This window comes from Triturus cristatus, chromosome 12, assembly GCF_964204655.1.
Source record: "Triturus cristatus chromosome 12, aTriCri1.1, whole genome shotgun sequence".
Taxonomy (NCBI): domain Eukaryota; kingdom Metazoa; phylum Chordata; class Amphibia; order Caudata; family Salamandridae; genus Triturus; species Triturus cristatus.
In genome coordinates, this window is record NC_140595.1 from 130,266,896 (window position 1) to 130,288,607 (window position 21,712).

General features: G+C 42.3%; 1 protein-coding gene across 3 annotated transcripts in view; it reads left to right on the forward strand.

Annotated features, from left to right (window-relative positions):
- LOC146772876 (sodium/potassium-transporting ATPase subunit alpha-2) overlaps window positions 1-21,712 on the forward strand; it is a 348,828-nt gene that overhangs the window by 219,029 nt on the left and 108,087 nt on the right. For all 3 annotated transcript variants that reach the window (XM_085637734.1, XM_085637735.1, XM_085637736.1), the window contains exons 8-11: window positions 1,485-1,753; window positions 7,954-8,152; window positions 15,642-15,751; window positions 18,745-18,879. In XM_085637734.1, coding sequence (XP_085493860.1) covers window positions 1,485-1,753; window positions 7,954-8,152; window positions 15,642-15,751; window positions 18,745-18,879 — 713 coding nt within the window. The remainder of the gene's footprint in view (window positions 1-1,484; window positions 1,754-7,953; window positions 8,153-15,641; window positions 15,752-18,744; window positions 18,880-21,712) is intronic.

Genomic DNA, 21,712 nt, shown 5'->3' on the forward strand with positions numbered 1-21,712 from the left:
GCCCCTTAGATCTTTGTTCCTGTGCTCCTGCGCTAGGATTTTTGCCCCAAATTACTCTTAATTACTGTAGCTGGGTAATCATGTAATTAAAGAAACTTCACATCACAAGTGAAATGCGTAATTACTGAAATTACTCTGATTACTTGGGTGTACATAACATTTTGCCCAGGCCTACATATAACCTCTTCAGCCTCAAGTCCATAGCACATTACAGAGATGCTTTATTGATCTTCGTAGAATCGACGAACGCCAGACAGTGAGTTACTGGTGCGAGACTCATATTGTTGGCTTATGGTGATCACTACTACACTTTCAAACTCACCAAACTTTACAAAAGGCCTGTGCAAAATTTAAATTACGTTGTAAAATTCACAAAATCTCATTTTACTCAATTTCATGTAATTTTTTACACTCTGGAGAGAGTTTTGCCAAGAAAATGCCACACTCAGAAGCATCAGCTGCTCAATTGATTCGTCTGCAGGCAAAAAATATGAGATATTGCATAATACAAATGTCAGTATCTCATGAGACTCTTATAAAAAAGAAATGTGAGGTACCACATTTCATGCTGGAAATATAATTTCTAGTATTTTTATACAATTTTAATGAAGTTCAGTAAATAAATCACGTAATTTGAAAACCTCTAAAGTAAATTTGAAAGGACTATTTAGGTGCTTTCCTTTTCTTTAATCTCTCTGTGGGCATCTGGCACTAACTTTGATACCTCTTACTCTTACTCCATCCTTGAGTTCAAATTCACCTTAGTTGTATTTGCCACAGGGCAAGGAAGAGAACACAGAGCGTAGAGGTGGGGGAAGAAGCAAGGAGACACACACAAGAGTGCAAGAAGCACTCAAAAGTGACAGCACACAGGGAGGGGGGTGATGCACGGGTGGTTGTGCACAAAAGTACATGCGAGACAACCACAAAATATAGGGTGGTGGCCATTTGGGGTGGCACACAAGGATGAGAAGCAGAGAAGTGGAATATACATGCCCTCTGATACAGTGCTTAACCACAAAGAAAACAAATATTTCCCTAAAACTGAAGGATAGAAGCCAGCTAATTAAAGAGATGATAAAGAGGCTGTGCTCCAGGGGAGGGACAAATACAAGATGGACACGCTGGGCCAAGGAAGGTCATCAAATAAGAAGCAAGCAAATGACACTGACAATAAAGCTAGCCAATGGGAAACAATGGGTGTGCTGTAAGCTTCTGTGAGTTCTTGGTATGCCCACAATTGGTCTTTTGCAACCAAACAACTTGTTCGGTGTGGTAGGGTGGACCTAAAAATTATGTGGCATAGGCAACAGAGGCTAAAAGTTTGCTGTACTTGTTATGAGCTTTTCAAGAAGCACTGTTCACAACTGGACTGAGATCCTTGCCAAGGTAAGCCTCCTGGGCACCAAATACAGTTTTCCTTTTTGTAAACCAAGCCATGTAAACCTCACCCTGTCTATTTCCTCTTTCCTCTCATTCACTAGGAACTGCGCGAGGCATTGTGATAGCGACAGGAGACCGAACCGTAATGGGACGTATTGCCACATTGGCCTCTGGTCTGGAAGTGGGCCGCACGCCTATCGCCATGGAGATAGAGCACTTCATCCACATCATTACTGGCGTGGCTGTCTTTCTTGGCATGTCCTTCTTCGTCCTGTCCCTCATCCTAGGATACAGTTGGCTGGAGGCTGTCATCTTCCTCATTGGAATCATCGTAGCCAACGTCCCAGAGGGCCTTCTGGCAACAGTGACGGTAGGTTTAAAGCTGGTATAGAATACTAGTCACTTATAAATAAGTGAATTATCTAGAAGCAAATGTAATTATCAATCAAATGTATGCTCAAAGCATTACATTCAATATTTTTAAGAAGGAGTCTTCCAGCACCCCCACAGAAAAATAAAGTCATAGCTGTTTTTTCTGAAGTAAAGCAGGTTATAAATAGGTTTTTAAATGGTGAAATTAAAGGCTCAGCACTTGTCGAGTGTCCTCTAGTTATGAGTCATCAAGGTGTATTAGGTTTGCTGTTCTTTACTCGATAGAGTGTGGCACCAGAGTATTGTTTTTGGAATATAATGTAGCATGAATATTATGCCTTAAATATTATCTTCAGAAATAGCACTACATTGGATTTAGTAATAAAAAACCTATATCAATTGAGACAACGATTTTCCAGATGATATTTAAGACACAATATTCTTGTCAGCCGATACTGAGTGTATATAATATTCGGACATACAGCCCTCCCTATGCACACTCCAGCAGTACACTCGGAATCTTGAGATCATGACGTCACCAGGAACAGGGGCTGCTCAAACCCACTACTTGGCTGTGGCGGCCATTTTGAGCTGTGCCCAAAACATCACTGGAAGTTTGTATAAATAATGGTGGGTTTGTACTATGACCTCGAAGTGACACACACAACCACACACCTCAGTATTTATTTATTTTTTTGCATTTTTATATAGCGCGAACTCGACCCGAAGATATTTGAGCGCTTTACACGAGCACCGTATTTACATTACTCATTCAGGCACGGGGAGATTAAGTGATTTGCCCAGAATCACAGGATGTGGATGCGACCCCGAGACTCGAACGCTGGTTTCCAGCACCAAAGTCGTCCCTCTAGCCGACGGAACACATCCTCTCCCCTAATTAGTATTTAAGGGTTGTGCTGTAGCTGGAATCTTCGATGCAGCTCAACGGCGAACTTGTTACTTCACTGATATAAGCATGTTGAGGCAAAGCTATAGCATGAGGGAGGAGTATTAAGTTATATGGTTACACACAGAAAGAAAGAAGATGTGTTAAGCCCATGCACTGAAACCTAGAGTCAAAAATCTTTTCTTCTTCTAAGTCATTGTTATGGCCCCTGCAGAGATGTGTATTCCACCTGTACATGTGATTTGGATACCTCACCTGCTCTGTGTGACACATCTTTAAAAGGATAAAGACAGATTAGAAGGAGGGAAAGGGCTCTCATGAATCTGTGCGGCCTTACCTAGAAATACATCATGGATAAGTGCAAAGACGTTATTTTATGTATTCTAAAAATGAAAAGGTAGATACATCTCAAGAGATATTGACATTTTATTGAGATATTACTACATTTTGTGGAACCTAGCAGTTTCAAAGGAAGATGTGATTCTAGAACTAGCAAGTGTTTTGGGGGCACCCTTATATATGGGAGACGTAGGATTCATTAAGACGTACATTTTTGCAGCAATAGTTGAGAATGAATGGAACTCATTTCTACTAGAGATCACAGAATTTCCTTTAGTGGGTGTCAGAGAAAGAGCATAAACAAGATAAGTGAAGAAAGACTAAACATTAGATGATGGAGAAGTTGGAAGGAAAAGATGCAGACTTCATTGTTTTGGTGGTCCTTTTCTGTTGTTAATATCTGTAAAAATTAGCTTAGCGTGAGTGACAGAGATCATGCATTGACTGATTTTTAGGCTTAACCATGTCTGATTAACCCCTAGATACTCCATCCATGTTATATGGTTTAATGCAATAAATTCAGCCCTTTACACATATTTGCAAGCCAACTTCTCTTCACAGAGGATGCCCACAAGCCCTTATCCCTCAATTTACAGTCAGTGTACCTGAATACTAAACAGTAATCATCACAACAGATGCACCACAGTGACAAGAATGATTACTATTGTAAATTCCCTCAGTGCTGGCCATCGGTCCCAGCTGAATTATTCTCATTGACCCCTAATTCCCTTGAGTCATTTCGGGGTGATTACCAGAGGCCAGTGACGTGCCGGTGTTTTACCAAAAGATTGAGTTTCTAAAACTGATCTCCACATGTATCAAATCCAAAATGTCAACTTGTGCTGTAGCACCAGGGTAAGAAGATGTGGAGTTAGAATAGTAAATCTATAAATCCCTATGTACGCTTACTTTGATAATATTGTGAATGTTGATATTTTGGAGTTGATGTAGGTGCAGGTCGATAATTCTGTGCTCGATATTTTGACATACGATCCGTGTGACCCAAGGCTAATTATTTCCTGAAACTTCTTTCTACTACTTCTTCCCTATCACAGTAGAGTCAGATAATTCAGTGCCCCCGTGTGGGGGGTACAGATTGCAGGGTCTCTGCTGGAAGCACAGCTAGTGCAGTTTTCTGGCATGTCCACAGGCACTCGTTTTATTATTGCACTTGGCGTAGTGCCACATTCTTTGACTGAGTGTTTACCCCTTGACCAACATTCACCATGGCTCTAGGGTGCTGTTTCTTGGAGAAGCAGTGCCACCTATTTCCAGCTCACCAAGTATGGTCTGGTGGTTTGCGTAGCTCTATGTCTTTGTACCATCAGGATAAAGAACTGCATAAGGTAAAAATGTACTTGCAAACTGAATTTTCAGTCAGGAGGTAAACAGAAGGTTGTGACCATTAGATATCAGTTGGTGGTATGTAAAACAAATATATAAATACATAAATAATTATAGCACTGACTAGCTAACAAACCAAAGTAGAGCGGGCCAAGCTTTGTACATAAGCAGTCATCAAACTCCTCACTCACTCATTCACTAACTCAATGTCTTACTCATTCACTGAGTCCATCAATCTCTCTCTCTCTCACTCACTCACTCACTCACTCACTCACTCACTCACTCACTCACTCACTCACTCACTCACTCACTCACTCACTCACTCACTGCATCCATCAGTTAGTCACTCATTCACTCAATAATGCCCTCTCAAACTAATTTATTCACCTATTCTGTAACTCACTGAATCCGTCACGCCTGCACTATCTCACTTCTTTACTCATTTGCTCACTGAGTCTATCGGCCACACACTGACCCATTCACTCTCTCTCTCTCACAAAGCCCACCACTCCCTCATTCCCTCATCTATGTCATGTGCTCACTGAGATATCACTCACTCATTCGCTCACTCTCTCACTTACTAAGTCCATTACTCCTCACTCACTTATTCACTTACTCACTATGTCTATAACTCACTCATCTGCTCACTCACTAACCTTACTTACTCTTTCACTCACTCTTTCATGCACTTGTTTACTCATTTAAGCTCATTCACTTACCCTTTCACTCACTAACTAAGTAAATACTTCAGGGGTTATTATGTCAAACAGAAGTCCTAATACCAAGCTTGTTTCAGATAAATTTCCTTCTAGGGATAACTGAGTTGTACGTAGCTAGAGTAGCTACTCAGAAGTGTATTTGTACTGTTTATGGAAAATGCCTTGCAGGGGGAGAAATTGAAATAGTTCCCCAGTCACCTCAAACATGGGAAGTGGTGCACAACGAACTCCAGTTTGTGATTCTCAGGCCCAGGGGGTGTTTACTGAGATACTTCATTCAAAGTTAATGACATTGTTCTCAAGTTTCCCAGGACCTGTAGCTCATTTAGTCCAGATCCCTTAATTTGCATTCTGGGATTTGCAGTCCTTTTCATAAAGGGATAAATAGGACTAGAAGTCTTTGAAAGCAAAGAAAAAACCTTTTAAGCTACGTAAGCATGAGCCTGCAAATATTAGATCCATGCTAATGCTTGTGAACCATGATTCATCGTTTATCACAGTCTTGGTGTTCCAGCTGTGGTGATTAACTAGCAGAGTTGCAGAGAAAATAATACCTTTTTGCAGATAAGTGATTGTGGTGACTTGTCATTTGATCAGAATAAGAAGACCAAGGTGACTTTGATGCAATCGAAGGGTTCAGGTCTCTAGACCTTTACTCATGGCAGAATACTCTCTTTAATGCATTGCTTTCATTAGAAGTGTGCCCAGTTGCAAAGTCAGCACTTCTTAACTTAGTGTACATGTTTGTTTACATTTTATTCAAACTCTCTAACAGAGAAGCTGTTAAAAACAAAAAGGGAGGAACAATTAAAATGTGTATAGGAACAGCAGCTTCTTGGGGCCACTTGACGCCCCACCTCTGCACTCATACTCACCGGTGTGGGATTAAACAGACCTATTACTACCAATGTACATTGAGTGACCTTTATGTCTGCTCCTTTCGATCATTGACTTTCCACTCCTAGCTTCTTTCACCTATTGGTTTAAGACTTTGCTAATCACTTCTTGAGTCAGCAAGTATGCTATTAGCTGTATCCTTCGGCTTCCACTCAGGTGTTTGCATAGAACTGCATGAGGAGCTACTTTCAACTACAGCCCTCTCTGATTGCCTCCTATGTGTCTCTCTTTAGTGTGCCAATGATGCATGTGTTAGCAGATTAAACCCAGACTACTGGTATTGCCAATGCTTGTTATTTGCCCGTGTACCTTTGATGCATACCAAATGTCCAGCTTTTTAGGAGAGGACTTTCAGATTGCAGGCAAAGAATAGTGCTGTAGCATTTCACTACTGCCTATCGGACCTAAGATCAGCCCTGAATGGTAGCCTGGAAATGTTGCAGCCTTATATCCCACCCTGTCTAGTGGAAGCCAATAGGTCTGGCATTCATGTGGGGTTACGACTAAACTATTGAGTATATTTATGCCGGCATCCCAACCCATCTCCTTCACAGATTTCAAACCATCCAAAACGCTGCCACCAGACTCATCCTTGACCTCCCGCACTGAACCCACTCTACACCACTCTTCAAAGAGCTCTCCTGGCTCCCCATCCAGAAGCGCTGCCAGTTCAAACTTCTCACACATGCATTCAAGTCACTACACAACACGTGACCTGCATACCTCAATCATCAGCTTCACTTCCACCAACCCCCAGACAACTTCACTCTGACTCGCACACACAGCCTGCATCCACAGAGGCAGAACGGGAGGTTGATCATTCTTCTACCAAGCTGCCAAATCCTGGAACGCCCTCCCGCCACATATCAGTGCCTCCTGCTCACGTCTTGAATTCCGCAAGAAACTGAAGACCTGGCTATTCAATTAGTCTTTTTCTGCACCATCGAAATTGCCTGCATTCAGGCCCACATGCCTACACTCACCTACCCAGTGCCTGGATACCCTCACTTGTGACAAGCAGCCCTCTACAAATCCACCTTTCAATAAACTACATTACAAAAATACTGCAGCATTAAAATAACAAAAAAGGTTGCTTGCTCTATAACATGTATCTATGAGATATATAATTGAATGTGTGACTGTTCTGTGCACTTTTGAGACGTAAAGTAGTCCCTAGTTCATGACAATGCAAACACGCTAGTGGAGGTTGAATGATAAACCAAGCAGCCAATTGTATGTGATGAGAGAGTGGTATTCTTCTGGGTGGAGCCAAAGCCCACTCTATGTATATTTTAGAGTATTGGTAACAGTAGGTCTTGCCGACAGCTGTCGTGTCAAGCCAGCCCTAAGTAGTTAATTTTCTCCCTTAGCAGTCGGTAAACTTTGCTCACCTTCTCGAGTGACTACGTTTCTGAGCTTTGCTTACAAAGTGAAAACTTTAAACGCCCGAACACTGAGTTCCAAGAAACCAGAAGCTTATTATAATGCTTTGCACCTGCAATGAATGTTATGATTCAGACAGGTACGAATCACTGTACAAGGCTGCAAAAAAGCGTAATATCTTACTTGCATTACACCGCACTCAGTCGCTAGCACAATAACTACAATAACTACAAAAGGCCACATCAAAGGGAAAGTGTCGCCTCCGGCATGTAAATGGGTTACCTCCATTATACCAGACAATTGTATCCACAGTACTCTAAAACCAAACAGGACATGCTCTCCTGTGCCACACATGACACAACAATTTATGAATTAGGGTTTGGCCCAGCGAAATCCCATTCCACACTAGGAAGGCCAAAGCAATACAGAGTCTTACATATTGGAAATAATAAACACAGACACACTCGCTTCCTCTTCAATTTATATCTGGTACATAGGAATACATAATTTAAAGGCAAATAGACCCATAAAAGTAGGCAACAATCCTGAAATCTAGTTACAGCTGGTAGGCAAACTAACAACAACCTCTGTCTTATCTCATCACCGCAGGTGTGCTTGACTCTAACAGCGAAACGAATGGCTCGAAAGAACTGTCTGGTCAAAAACCTGGAAGCGGTGGAGACTCTTGGCTCCACTTCCACCATCTGCTCCGACAAGACAGGGACGCTGACCCAAAACCGTATGACAGTGGCTCACATGTGGTTCGACAACCAGATTCATGAGGCTGACACCACAGAGGACCAATCAGGTGAGAGACACCTTGAAATGCTCCCTTCCACCTTGTGCACTCTCAATTAATTAATTACTTGTTCCACATATATGGCAGCCACAGGGTGCTTCAAAACACCCACTTTTTAGGCGTATTTGTTTAATATGATATACAAAATCAATTATGTTTACAGGTGATCGGATGGACAGTCACTGTATCAAGGTTATGCTCTATTTTTTCTTTAAAACAGTACTTGCTACTTAATGTAGTAGACAGTCAACTGGTCATAATTATTCAATAGTCAGTGTCATATATCAACTGCATTATTATTCACAAAGGTTGAGGCAACAGTACACGCAGATCAAGTACATCATCCCTTCATACAGAGACTAAATCATCATTATCTTCCAACTGAACATTAGACTTCTCCCCCCAACTAATTAAATTCTCCTGCACCCTGTTATCTGTTTCCACCACAGTCATGTATGCAACCAGTCTCTCTCTACCACCTCGCTTATGCCCCTCAGTCAAGGGACCTGTTGTGTCATGTATCTTAGCTAGCAGCAAAAATAGGGCTAAAGATGTAATTTGAATATTTCCATTCTTAGCTCTAGGATATAAGCCCGCAAAGCAGTGTTTGACAGAGAGGGTGACTATGACACACAACGCTTTGCTACACTTAAGTTAGATGCTTCTAATTATCCCTTCAGCCGCGGCCTATACAGGTGAGAGCGCTGGAGCAGTAGGGCCGGGTGGGGTGGATTTTCAACAGACGACAAGGGAAAAAAAAAAAAATTCTGTTGTCGCTTGTCAAAACCCTCCCACCACCACCACCTGCCCCACCGCTCTTACCTGTACGGGTCACGGCTGAATCCCTTATGTTTGTACATGACCATATCACTTGTTTGAGGGATGGTGCTTGACCTCTAAACATAAAGGAGATGTGGCTCTCACAGAAATTACGGAAAAGGTGTGGCCCAAAAGAGTAATAGATTTTGTTGGCTATTCTGCAGAGGCAGTCAGGAAATATTAAAAAAATTGCATAGTATTCTGAATTAATCTGACCCTTTCCAGGAGTTTTGGTGGTGCTACCGCCCCATCCCTTAAACAATGACTTGCTTTCCTCATTTCTAAAAACTTTGACACGCGTGGGCCCAGGTGTCCACTTTACGGCACAATTTCCAAGTATGCCTACTACAATGCTGTGCATTTAGATGCCATAATTAATAGACACTCACGACATATTGCAATACTGTCATGGCTTTCTCCCTAAATACCATAATAAAAACTGGTAAAAGGTGGAGGCGAGCCATTTGTTGCTACAATTGTCTTAACATTGAATAAATACCTAAAGGCCCAATAGCTGGCTCAAACTATCTGCATATGCAATTGGAAATGGCTTCCAATGTCAAATTCTATAACGTGCTGTTCTTTGGGCCACATGGTTGAAACTATTGTGCATTTGCAAACGGTGCGCACCGCTAAAATCCTTTAGATGTATGACAGGCTTTGCAGTGTATTTTAGGTAAACGCAATTTTTTGCAATTACCTAAAATTGCGAACACAAATAGAGAACTGCAATTTGCGAATCTCTAAGCACAAAACTGTGCATTTAGGAAATGCTATTACCATTGACTCAAAGTTCAATTCAATTCAATCCAATCCACTTTAATCGATTAATTAAAATCATAAAAGTACAAAACAACATTTACATTCATATACATATACAAAATACAATAAATAACACTATTAAGTTCATCATAAAACAAATCATAAAAATTATTTCATTGCTCACAAGACTAAAGTGCATAAACAAGCATGATCACATGAGAAATACCAAGCCATAAACTCATTCCATGTCTAATCAGACAAAAAGTAACTATTGGCTATGGTCCTACCCCTCCACCTAACTGCAGCCACTAAAAAAGAGGCTATACAAAAAGTTTCCCAAGTATTGGTTAACATTTGTAGATAAAGTAGGGCAGGTTTGGCCTGAAGAAAGCCCTTCTTACTAAGTAGAGGAACCAAAAACTTCTTCCGAATCATAGAGTAGTGTTTAAAAACAATAAAAAGTGTAAAGTATCTTGAATAGAGTAATTATCACAGGAACATAGTCCTGCATCCTCAGGTTTAGACCAAATCGGGTAGTCCCCCAAAGTGAAATGTATTAGATTAAATCGGAATCTAGTCAGGAGCCAACGATGAAATGGTTTAATGACTATAAGTAGGTAGGGTTCCATTGTCAAGGTAGTTTTTATTAGGGAATGAGCCCTTACTGATGGTTTTTGTATCTCATTCCCTTCCCTTTCCATCATCATCATTTTTATAAAATTGCTTTTTACCCATTTCAGATCATCCTTCCTGATGTTTTCCGGGTGATCATATAGCTCCTGACGTCCCAATTTTGAGAACATAGATTTAACATAAACCAGCCACTTAATATTACTAACTCTATCCAATTTAACACAATCCCCAAGTATCTCTTGATTGAGAGTTAAATCTGAATTAAGCCACACTGAGCCAGCAAAGTAACGGCGCCAAGCTCAGAGTGTCAGATAAAAATCCCAGTCCTAGTTCCTTATTACCATTGACTCAAAGTTGATGGTAACCATGTGCAGTTTTTGGAAATGCACAAAAAATGCAATTTTAAAGTGCCACACAGCGCTTTACATGTGCACATTTTTTTTGGGGTGCTTCAGGGGGGCCTTAGGCTCCCAGGCATATTTGCTTTTGCATTACCTAATTTGCCATTATCAGTTAGGTAATTGCAAATTAGGTAATGCAAGAACATTCGGCCCATAAGAACGGATGGAATAGAATTACCTAATAGTAATTACCTATTTGCGGTTGTGACTCTGTAGGAATAGCTATTAGGTAATCGCTATTTTCTTACATACCATTTTGCATTCCTTAAATAGCAATTACCTAAAATTAACTATTTAGGGAATGTAAAATGGATTTTTGATACATGTGCTCATCTGGGTCCAAATTCCTTCTCATTTTAGTTTTTTTAGCTCTTTTCCACCCCAAGTAGATTTTGAATATGATATTAAAACTGAGAAGCTAATTTGAAAAAATGGGTCTGTAAGTAAAAAAATTATATATAATCTCATCCCATTCTTGTAAGAAAGTGGGTTATTGGTTGAGGGCGCGGTCTCAAACAAAACCACAATCTGTGTCAGGGTGAACCACAAAAGTTACTTAATTAACCAGTGCTTACCCTATGGTAGCTTTGCACATAAGCATCAGTCAGTCTTAACTTAAGGGCAATGTGTAAAGTATTTAGGGAGCATTCAAACAGTAATAAAGTGAAAACACAAGAGTAAACTCAAAACCAATTTAGAAAAAAAGAGACGTTTTTAATAAATAAAATGTAACGAAAACAAATTAAACCCAATTAGTAGAACCGTAGTATGAATTGTTTTGAAGCTTTTAGTGTAAACTAGAGCCTAAAATATCAAAACTTAAACCGCGATTATCTGGTTGTGCGAAACAGGGGCAAGTCAAAAGTTAAGGCCGACCGTAATGAAGCACGATTCAGACACACAAGGCAGCTTGGTCTTGGTTCCGCCTTACCGTCAGAATTTTCAGATAAAAAGTCCTGGATAAGGTAGAGTTTCACGGAGCAAACCAGAGACTGTGTCTGAAGAGGTGTCATCTTCGTTGGGGAGCCACTGGACTAGGTCTTGATGAAGCCATTCACGATAGCGAGAAAAGCTGGATTTCCAGGCAGAGTAGGTCATCATCATCGGTGAAGAGCCTGTCGCCATCAAGACCTGTGAAGATTTTTACCTTGGGAATTAGACAACTTTTTGGAAGTCGTAAACCTCCTGTGGAACAAAGCTGCAGGTGGTAGCCAAAGAGCTCTCCATGATGCTGGATACCGTCGCTCAGAAGTCCCGCTTAACAGAATTTGCCGCTGCGGAAAAGAACGTAGCGGAAGCTACTGCAAAGTCAGGGTGACCAGCGAGGCACCTTGGGTGTATCGGCTGGCATTTAGGGCCCAGTCTTCTGTCGGTTCTTCTGGCACTTAATAGTGAAATTTCATCTAAGTCACAATGTTTAGGGTTAGGGAGGAGCAGCAGCACTTCCAAGGGTCAAGGGCCTGGGAGGCTCAACTTGGGGGGGTTGGTACTCATTCCAGCAGAGGTCAGGGGTTGAGTTCAAGGTCTCTGGAGCTTGTGATGTCCCTGTAGCTTACACAGGAGGCCAGCCAACTAGCCCTTGGATTCACTTCTGGTGATCCTGGGTTCAAGGAGATGGTCCATTTCTCCTTCAAGCAACAAGGCATGCCTTTACGCATCAGGGTAGTCCTCTAGTAGTAGCAGTGCAGTCCTCTGGGGGTCCAAACAGTCATTCTGAAGTCTACCACAGATCCAGAGGTGTACTGAAATCATGTTCTGAGGGTCCAATATTTATACATGGTGCCAACCTTTGAAGTGGGAGAGGGGGCATCCTGGGATACCCTCACATATGGTTCTGGAATGTTCTTCCTTCCCCCCCCCCCCCGTCAAGGCTCCAGGAAATCGGGGCTAACAATAGACTACTGTGAGGTTCCTTTGAGTGTGTTGAAGGCAAGCCCTTTGAAATGTAAGTGAGGCTTCACTTATCCTGCCTACAACCAGCCCCCTTTGACTCATTCTCAAGCAGGAATACACAAACCCCAACAGCACAGTCATTCAAAATCATATGATCCAGTACACAGGCAGCAGACACCAAATGGTTAGGCCAATTTTCTAAAAGTGGTATTTTCCAAATTGTGGCATAAAAGTCTACCTTGCCATTAAAGAGAAATTTAAAGCACAATTTGTTTGCATCCAAGCATAATCTTTCTACCTGCTCCCAATCAAACGTAATCACTTATTAAATGTAATAAGGTAAATCCATGTTATCCAAAGGAGATAGATGAGCCTTGCAGCAGTGAAAAACTAATGTAGGAGTTTTTCTTGAGCAGGACACGCTAAACTGAAACTCATATATCCTACCTTTTAAATACAATTCACCCTGTCCAATGGGCCTTAAGGGCCTACGTGAGTGGTGACTTATATATATTAAGAAAGCAGGTTTATGCTTGGCAAAATGTTTATTTTACCAGGTCGAAATGGCAGTTTAAAAACTGCACTGTGTTCTCCAGTGGCAGGCCTGAGACAAATTGTTAAGTGCCATGTCAGTGGGTTGCACAATGAGTGCTGCAGGCCGTCTAATAGCATTTAATTTACAAGACGTGGGTACATGTAGTCACATTTACTAGGGACAACCAGTAAATTTAATGTGGCAGTGTAGTTCAGTATAACCATGTTTAAAGGAGAGACCATTAGTTAGCATTGGTAAAGTCCTGATGCCAACAGTGTCCTGATGCCAACAGAAAAACGAATTCAGAAAACAAAAGGTGTGAAGGCAAAACATTTATGGAACCCTGGATGTCAAGTCTGTCAAATCTATAGAAAGCAATAATGTTATGAACAAACTTTAGTCTGACATTTTCTGAAAACACACTCCTTTTAGTTCTCAATCAACGGCTTAATTAACCCACGGATTTGAGTCCCAAAAACCAGCTTGTAATTTTCATATCGGGTTTGGTCCATCATGAAAGAATCTGCCAGATATGACCCTGTATCCTATGATTTACCGTAACACTGTTTTTTTTCCTGTGCTTTACTATTCTCTTGTAACTGATGTAATTTGTAACTCGTAACGCAATGATCCTAATGTAAAGCGCTCTGATACCTCCGGGTCTAGCCAGCGCTATATACAACTCATCAAATAAATAAAATACATTCACATGTCAGGCATGCTAATCATATTCTAGAGGTATCTATTACATATTAGTGATATATACCTTATGCCAGAATACCCATCTGAAGCCATGATTGGCTGCTGCTTATGATTGGTGCATAATGTCTGGGAATAAAGTGCCTTGAGGAGGCTACTCTGTGACAGGGCCACCACAATGTCTAAAATGCCCATATTATGTCAAGTATAGCCACCTTACACTAGGGTCAATAATTTGCGCTTTATGTTCAAACTATACCGTAAATGGCTACTGTAATGACAGAAATGGTCATAGTGTTACAACGACAGCCACCATATACCAGGACAATCATTAATGCCTAAAACTTCCACAGTAGAGCCATCTTATGTGAATGTCAAAATAATGCCTAGAATGTCCATAACATGCTACGGATGGCTAGCTATGGGATGGTGAGTTATACCATGTGAAGGCCAGCAGATACTGTAGGGCGGCAGACACACTCTTAGTATGCTGTCACCAGACACATAAAACACACACACACATGCACAGTCACATTGGCATACACATGTACACACAGGCACAAAAGCATACACTCCCGGGCAAACTCTCACACACACACACACACACACAGACACACACACACGTAATTGGGTATACTTACAAACACAGGGATATCCAAGAACACACAGTTATGCACACATACGCCTGCACCCTCAGCTCTTCCCATTCCACCTGCAAACAACAGAAAAGGCTTGACCATTTGGTACCATGTCCACGGGTGTGCCTACCTGGACGCTCGCAGCACCTACCGTTGCTGTCCCATGCCACCTCCCGCTTACCTCCTTGCTCTCTTAGCACTGCAGGTGTCTTAGGTGAATGAACTGTGGCAGCAGCATGTTTCTGCCTCTCTCCCACTTGCAGTGCCACTTACTACTCAGGGCTTTAATTCCATTGGCCAATCACCATGTGGCTTACTGTAAATCACGTTGTAACTGCGCATTGTGTTGAGACTGCACGCTGTGTTGTAGGTTTGGGCTTTGCGTAACATGAGCATGGGAGCTGCAGTGACTTCACTTGTACTTTTTTGTTTATGAGCCAAGTCCACTAGGCCTTAGTGGATGTCCACAAATGCAAGAATTGTTTACAGTACTGCTGACAGTGACAGCAGCCACCTATAAGAGAAATCTACAAAAATAACAATGAATATTCAAATTTTGAGGATTCACCAATATCCCATGGTTCATTTTAACTTGAAATATAAAAGACTTACTTAGCTGCCTCTCCCTAAGTGAAAGGCGGGGCTCTCGATTTGATGTGTGCTTGTTTGTATCTGCACTTGAGTAAGAGTACATGTGTTTTGCCTCCTTAGAAAGGTAATGAAGAATAAAACGTGTTCACAACTTTTTCAGCTGTTAATAAAACACACAATAAGTAGCTGTCTTTGTTAGCTGCCTTTTGTGACTTACTTTGGTTGCTATGCTATGCATCCTCCCCAGAGTTCCAGGTCCCTGTTGTTCAGTCAGTGTGTGAGGTCATCTAGAATGTATGGTGTGTTTGTGGGAGAGGTCAGTTGGAGATGGGCTGAGCAGCAGGAGGCTGCTCCTGGTGGGGCTTACCCATCATCTAGCTTACTTGTAACTATGGTCCAATAAACCTACCTATACTATACTCCATGGCCCCTGAACTTTGATTACAACACTGCCTTTTCAAAAAAAGATTTTCTACTTTTGAACATTCGTATTTATTTATTTTTCTTTCTTCTGTCTTTGCACGCAGGGACAACATTCGACAAGCGTTCCCTGACCTGGACTGCCTTGTCTCGCATTGCTGGTCTGTGTAATCGTGCAGTCTTCAAAATTGGCCAAGATAAAGTGCCCATTTCAAAGGTAAGCAGATGTGACCTTAGATTTGTCAAGTTGGTTCAAATAGTTTAGAACATAGTTAAACCGTGCCTAGAGCATGATAAACTTACAAAAACAAATCCAGCTGAATCTTATCAAAGTCATTGAAATGGTACATTGTGTTGAAGTATGAAGAAGAGTTTCATTACCTTGAACCAGAGATTTCCAGGGCAGAGTTTTTTGATCAGAAGTTATTAGTGTAGGTCAATAAATTGAAAGACGATGTCCGTCACTGGACAGAGTTACCAAGTTTGCTTCTTAGGAGAGCCTTCGTGTTCAAACTTGTCTTCCTGCCCTAATTTCCCGTATGTAACTTTTAAAGCACCCAATACTGGATCCATATGATCAACACCCCACTCAGGATGTTGCTTTGGACTAGAAAGACACCTAGAATTGTATTCAAACTTTGCGCAGATATCTGTACAATGTTGATATTTGCTTCCCACACTTAGAACCTATTTCTGGGCTTGACAGCTTGCCATGGAACCTCTATGTGTGCCCCTCTGAAAGGAACGCGTGGTTGGGAATGGATTAGGTGTGTTATTGAATAGAATGCACAACCCCCTTGTAAGATAGAAAGAGTAGGTGGGCTCCGCCTTAATTCACAACCACAGTGATTACTTGCTGGAAGGCAGTCAGGACCAGCTTATGTTGGAAAAATAAACTGGTGAGAGGGACATCTTTTTAGGTGTGCAATACGTTGAGGAGGGTGTTTGGAATGAAGGGGTTTAGGAAATGGGACATGATAAACATTTCATAATGTGGTAAATTGGCTTCTGAGGTATGGTGTGGCACACAGGGTTCCACAGATCTCATAATTCTGTTACTCGCCCCACCAGACTTACCATACACTCCACAGATAGTATCCAAAGTGCTTTCAGAAGAACTGACTGGAAATGCAAACATAAGACATTTAGGAGGATGATTTTAAAAGAATAATCTTTGTTGGTATTTTAAAAGTCTCAGTACAGGAGACAGGTTATACAACGGTGTGTGCATCCGAAATATTACGAATGACGTAACAGGTTATTAAACAATGCTGCAATGATAGGAAGCCACTGTCGGACTTTTGTGTTGTGTGTGTGGTCGCACCTATGCACAGATGTTATCCATGAATGCCAAATATAAACTAGAATAAAACTGGTTACAACGACATTGAATTGTGATTTAAGGGGTGAAAGGTCCCGATCCCTTACTGGCCGAGTAGTGAGCAGAAAATTCTTGTGCTGATGCTTGCCCTTGACAGGGGGATAGATACCCCTAACCCCCTAAAGTAGATAAGGTTCAACAAGGTTGTAAGGGCAAGGTGGACTTCTCTTATTTTCTAGGAAAAATTCCAATTAGACCATAGTTCATTTGTAGCGTGTTTATGATGGTGTTGCAAGACCGACGAACGGACACTCCACCACTCTGGCATTTACGCCCACTGCTGATAGAAACCGGAAGGACCCTAACCCATCCAAATGATTAAACCCTCCTTTACCCTAAAATACGCCCTGAAGAAGCCCCAGGCCGGATGGCCGTGTAAGGGGTGAAACACGTGTTGGCTGTCAGTTTTTGTTCTCTCACTCACTCTCACGGATAGAGTGACAACACCATCATAAACACGCTACAAATGAACTATGGTCTAATTGGAATTTTTCCTAGAAAATAAGAGAAATCCACCTTGCCCTTACAACCTTGTTGAACCTTACAACGATAGAACCTTAGGGCCCTAGGAAAAGCAAACTGGGGGGGGGGGGCTTGCTCATCCCAGAGAGTCACCCTTTTCGCTGCCCGATAATAATGCAGAAATTGTACAACAACCACTCTAGACTCATAGGGACCTATATCAGACTTGACCTGTATGAGCTGTAAGAAGAAGGAGGGAATCTTTTTGGTTTGGGAACTCAATGAGATTCAGTACTTCTGAAATGAGATGGGTCCCCTTCTCTCAGCTGTCTTCTGGCTGGATTCACATGTGGTCATTCTGAGCATAAGGGGTAACCTTGATGTGCCCAGAAAGAAGTTGATCCTCTCTTATTGAGGACTAATGGTGCTTGATGGGATCTAACTCAGAAGTTCAGAAGTCCAAGACCCCTATATATAGGCACATGGTACAAAGGAAAGTTTTAGGATAGAAAATGTGTTCTTCCTATGTTTTGAGTGAACGCATTTTCAAACAGTGATATAGAGTCATTGTGCCTAATCTGTGGATTATCTTAACAAAGGGCCTGCCTGGGTCTTCTGTAGTTGAGAAAATGAGTTGCTTAGTACCAAGGCCGCGGCTTCTGTTCATTCTATCAACGTTTAAGGCTGCTTTGTTCCGCTATTTTTATGTGATTAGAATTTAGAGAAGTGACTATAACTATGTTCGCTGGTCTGCACTATTGTTCTATGTACAATTAGGTTACAATGTGAATTTGCAAAATAAGTGCTAAAACAAAAAGGAGTGACAAATTCAAGCCTCAGTTCTTGTTGGCAAAACTCTTCACCTCTCCCCTCTTCATTTATATGCCCCGGGTATAAAAGTTACTTCAAAATCTATGATTGATGCTGGGAATGTGGCATAACCATACATTTATCAACTTATTTCACACGTTGACTCTAAGTTATCTTTTTTTATTATGGCGTTCTAGGGTTCTGCCATGCTTGGCTGTTTGACAGTTTTTTTTATATATCTGAAGGCAATTTTCTATAATTTGTATCTCCTTGCTTTCTTTCCCTTCCCCCCTGCCCCCCTGTTGAGCGTCTGCTCCTCCTCTTCCTCCGTTGGATATTTGTTCTCCTGTCCTTCTTCAATACTTTGTTTCACATGTTGCTTGCTTATGTGGCATTTGAGTTACTTGCCAAGGGCTTTAGTTCCATTTAGGTGCAGTGTGCTATTTAAAAAATATATATTTTTAAATCCTGCAAGAGAGTTTTGGTCTTTCCCCACACTAAATAAGATAAGTAATTATCGTTCCTTGTGTCTTTTCGGCTGTTCTTTCCCTTTATAGAGAGACACAGCTGGAGATGCCTCGGAGTCTGCCCTGCTGAAGTGCATTGAACTCTCCTGCGGATCAGTCAAGAAGTTGAGAGACCGCAATCCAAAAGTGGCTGAGGTCCCATTCAACTCCACCAATAAGTATCAGGTAAGCTGCCAAGAATAAAAGGCAAGGCCTGGAAACCATGCTACATCCTCATAACCAATCAGGCTCTAGGACTAGCTCTGGTTAGCAAGTCTTACAATTCTGTTTATAACATAACAAGAAGGGGTGGCAAATCACTGCTAGCAAGATGAGCAGTGCTATTGGTAGCTTGACTAACGGTCAACTTATAAAGCAAATAACAACTTTCTCAAACTCAGTAAGTACTTCCTGGCCAGACTGTTAACATCAATGTAAATGCTGTTTGTTCCAAGGTTCTGACCTGGCTCTCAATAGGTCAACATCTTTATTACTGGTTCGTCCTTTTACTTGCTTTTTCCTAAATTAATATGTCTAGTTTCGCTTGTGGTCATCTGTATTCACAGCCTAATTAATAAAACTCAAGGTGATCCTTCGGTGCAACACTAAAGAATGGCCTCACAAGAATAAGGGGTGTGTGAAATTGTGAACGGTTTCTCCCCACAACGTCATAAAATTGTTGTTTAAATTTCTAAATCATTTTGATTTTCACAAAATTGTTAAAACGATAAACAGATGAAAACATCTACCCAATTCCATTTCAATTTATCATACTTTAATCCACTCAATTTTACCCCACTGTACTCCACCCTAATCTATCCCACTACACTACACTCCAGTCGACCCCACTCCGCTCTTCCCCCATTTATCTCCCTCCGCTCCAATCTAGCCAGCTCCACTACACCCCACTCCACCACACCACACTCCACTCTGCCCCAATCAACCCCACTCCAGTCGGCCCATTTAAATCAACCCAATCTACCCCACTCCACTCTACCCCAATCTACCACACTCCATTCCACCCTACCCAATCTACCCCACTCCACTTCACTCTAACTTAACACATGCCACTCAAATCTACCCCACTTCAGTCTAATCTAACCCTCTTTTAATCCACCCAATTCACCCCGCTCTACCCTAATATACCCCACTACACCCCACTCTCACCCAATCTGTCTCATTCCACTGCAAACTTGACTCAACTCCAATCTTTCCAACGCCACTAACCCCACTCCAGTCCAATCTACCCCACTCCGCTCTACACCAATCTACCCACTCCAGTCTACCTACTCCAATCCACCCAATCTCCCCCACTCTACTCTACCCCAATCTACCATACTCCATTCCACCCTACCCAATCTACCCCACTTCACTTCACTCTAATCGAACACATGGCACTCAAATCTACCCCACTCCAGTCTAATCTAACCCAATCCACCCCACTCAAATAGACCCTAGCCCACTTCACCCCAAACTACTTAACACCAATTTACCCCACTCCAATCTGCCCCACTCCAATCTACCCCACTCCCATCTACCAAACTCCAATCTACCCCTCTCCATCCCTGTCTACCCCATTCCAAACTATCCCACTCCCATCTATCTCACTCCAATCCACCCCACTCCACTCCAGGCTGCCCCCACTTCACTCCAATCTATCCCACCTTAATTCACCCAATCTATTCCAATCCAATCTACCCCTCTCCACCCTAATATGCCCCACTCCACCCTAATTTACCCCACTCCACCCCACCCCTCTCCACTTGAATCTGCCCTACTCCAATCTATCCCACTCCACTCCAATCTACCCCACTGCAGTCTACTCCATTCCAATCTATGCCAATCCCCTGCACTCCGCTCTTCCCCATTCTACCCCACTGCAGTCCAATCTAACCCACTCCAATCACACAATTGACACAACTCCCATCTACCCCTCCAATCTACCCCACACCAATCTGCCCCATTCAAATTTACCCCACTTCAGTCTACCCCACTCCACCCCAATCTGTTCTAATCCAAACAGCCCTTCTCCAATCTACCCCACCTCACCCCAATCTACTCCACTCTACTCTACCCCACTATGCCCACTCCACCCCACCCTTCTGCAATCTACCCCACTCCACTCTGCCCAACCCCACTCCACTTGACTCCAATCTACCCCACTCAATTTCAATCTACCCTATTCTGATCCACCCAATCTACCCCACTCTACCCTAACATACCCCATTATACTCCACTCTTACCCAATCTGCCTCACTCCACTGCAATCATCACTCTACTCCAATCTATCCAACTCCACTAAAACCCACTCAACTCCAATCTACCCCATTCCACTCCAAACCAATCTATCCCACTTCAATCTACCTACTCCAATCCACTCAATCTACCCACTCCACTCTATCCCTCTACAACACTCCGTTCTACTCTACCCCACTCCATTCCACTCCCTATTACCTTATGCCACTCAAATCTACCCCACTCCTGTCCAATCTAACTCACTTCATCTAAATCCACTCCACCCCACTTTACCCGACCCCACCCCAAACTACCCAACTCCAATCTGCCTCATCCAATCTGCCCCACTCCAATCTAACCCACTCCAGTCTACTTCACTCCACTGCAATCTACCTAACCCTAACCCAATCTACCTCATCCCAGTCTACCCCACCCAGTCCCAATCTAGCCCATGCCATTCTGTGCATCTCCACTCCAACCTACTCCACTCCAATCCAACTCACTCAACTCCATCCTATAGGAATCTACCCCACTCCGATATACCTCACTTCAATCTACCCCACTCCACTCCAGTCTTCCCCACTTTACTCCAATCTACCCACCCCACCCCGCTCACTCCACTCTACTCTACCCCACACCACTCTAATATACTCCACTCCAATCTACTCCACTCCACTCTAATGCACCCCACTCTACTCTAATCTGCCACAGTCTAATCTACCCCACTCCAATCTACCCCAATCCACTGCATGCCACTCTTTCCCAATCTACCCCACTCCACTCC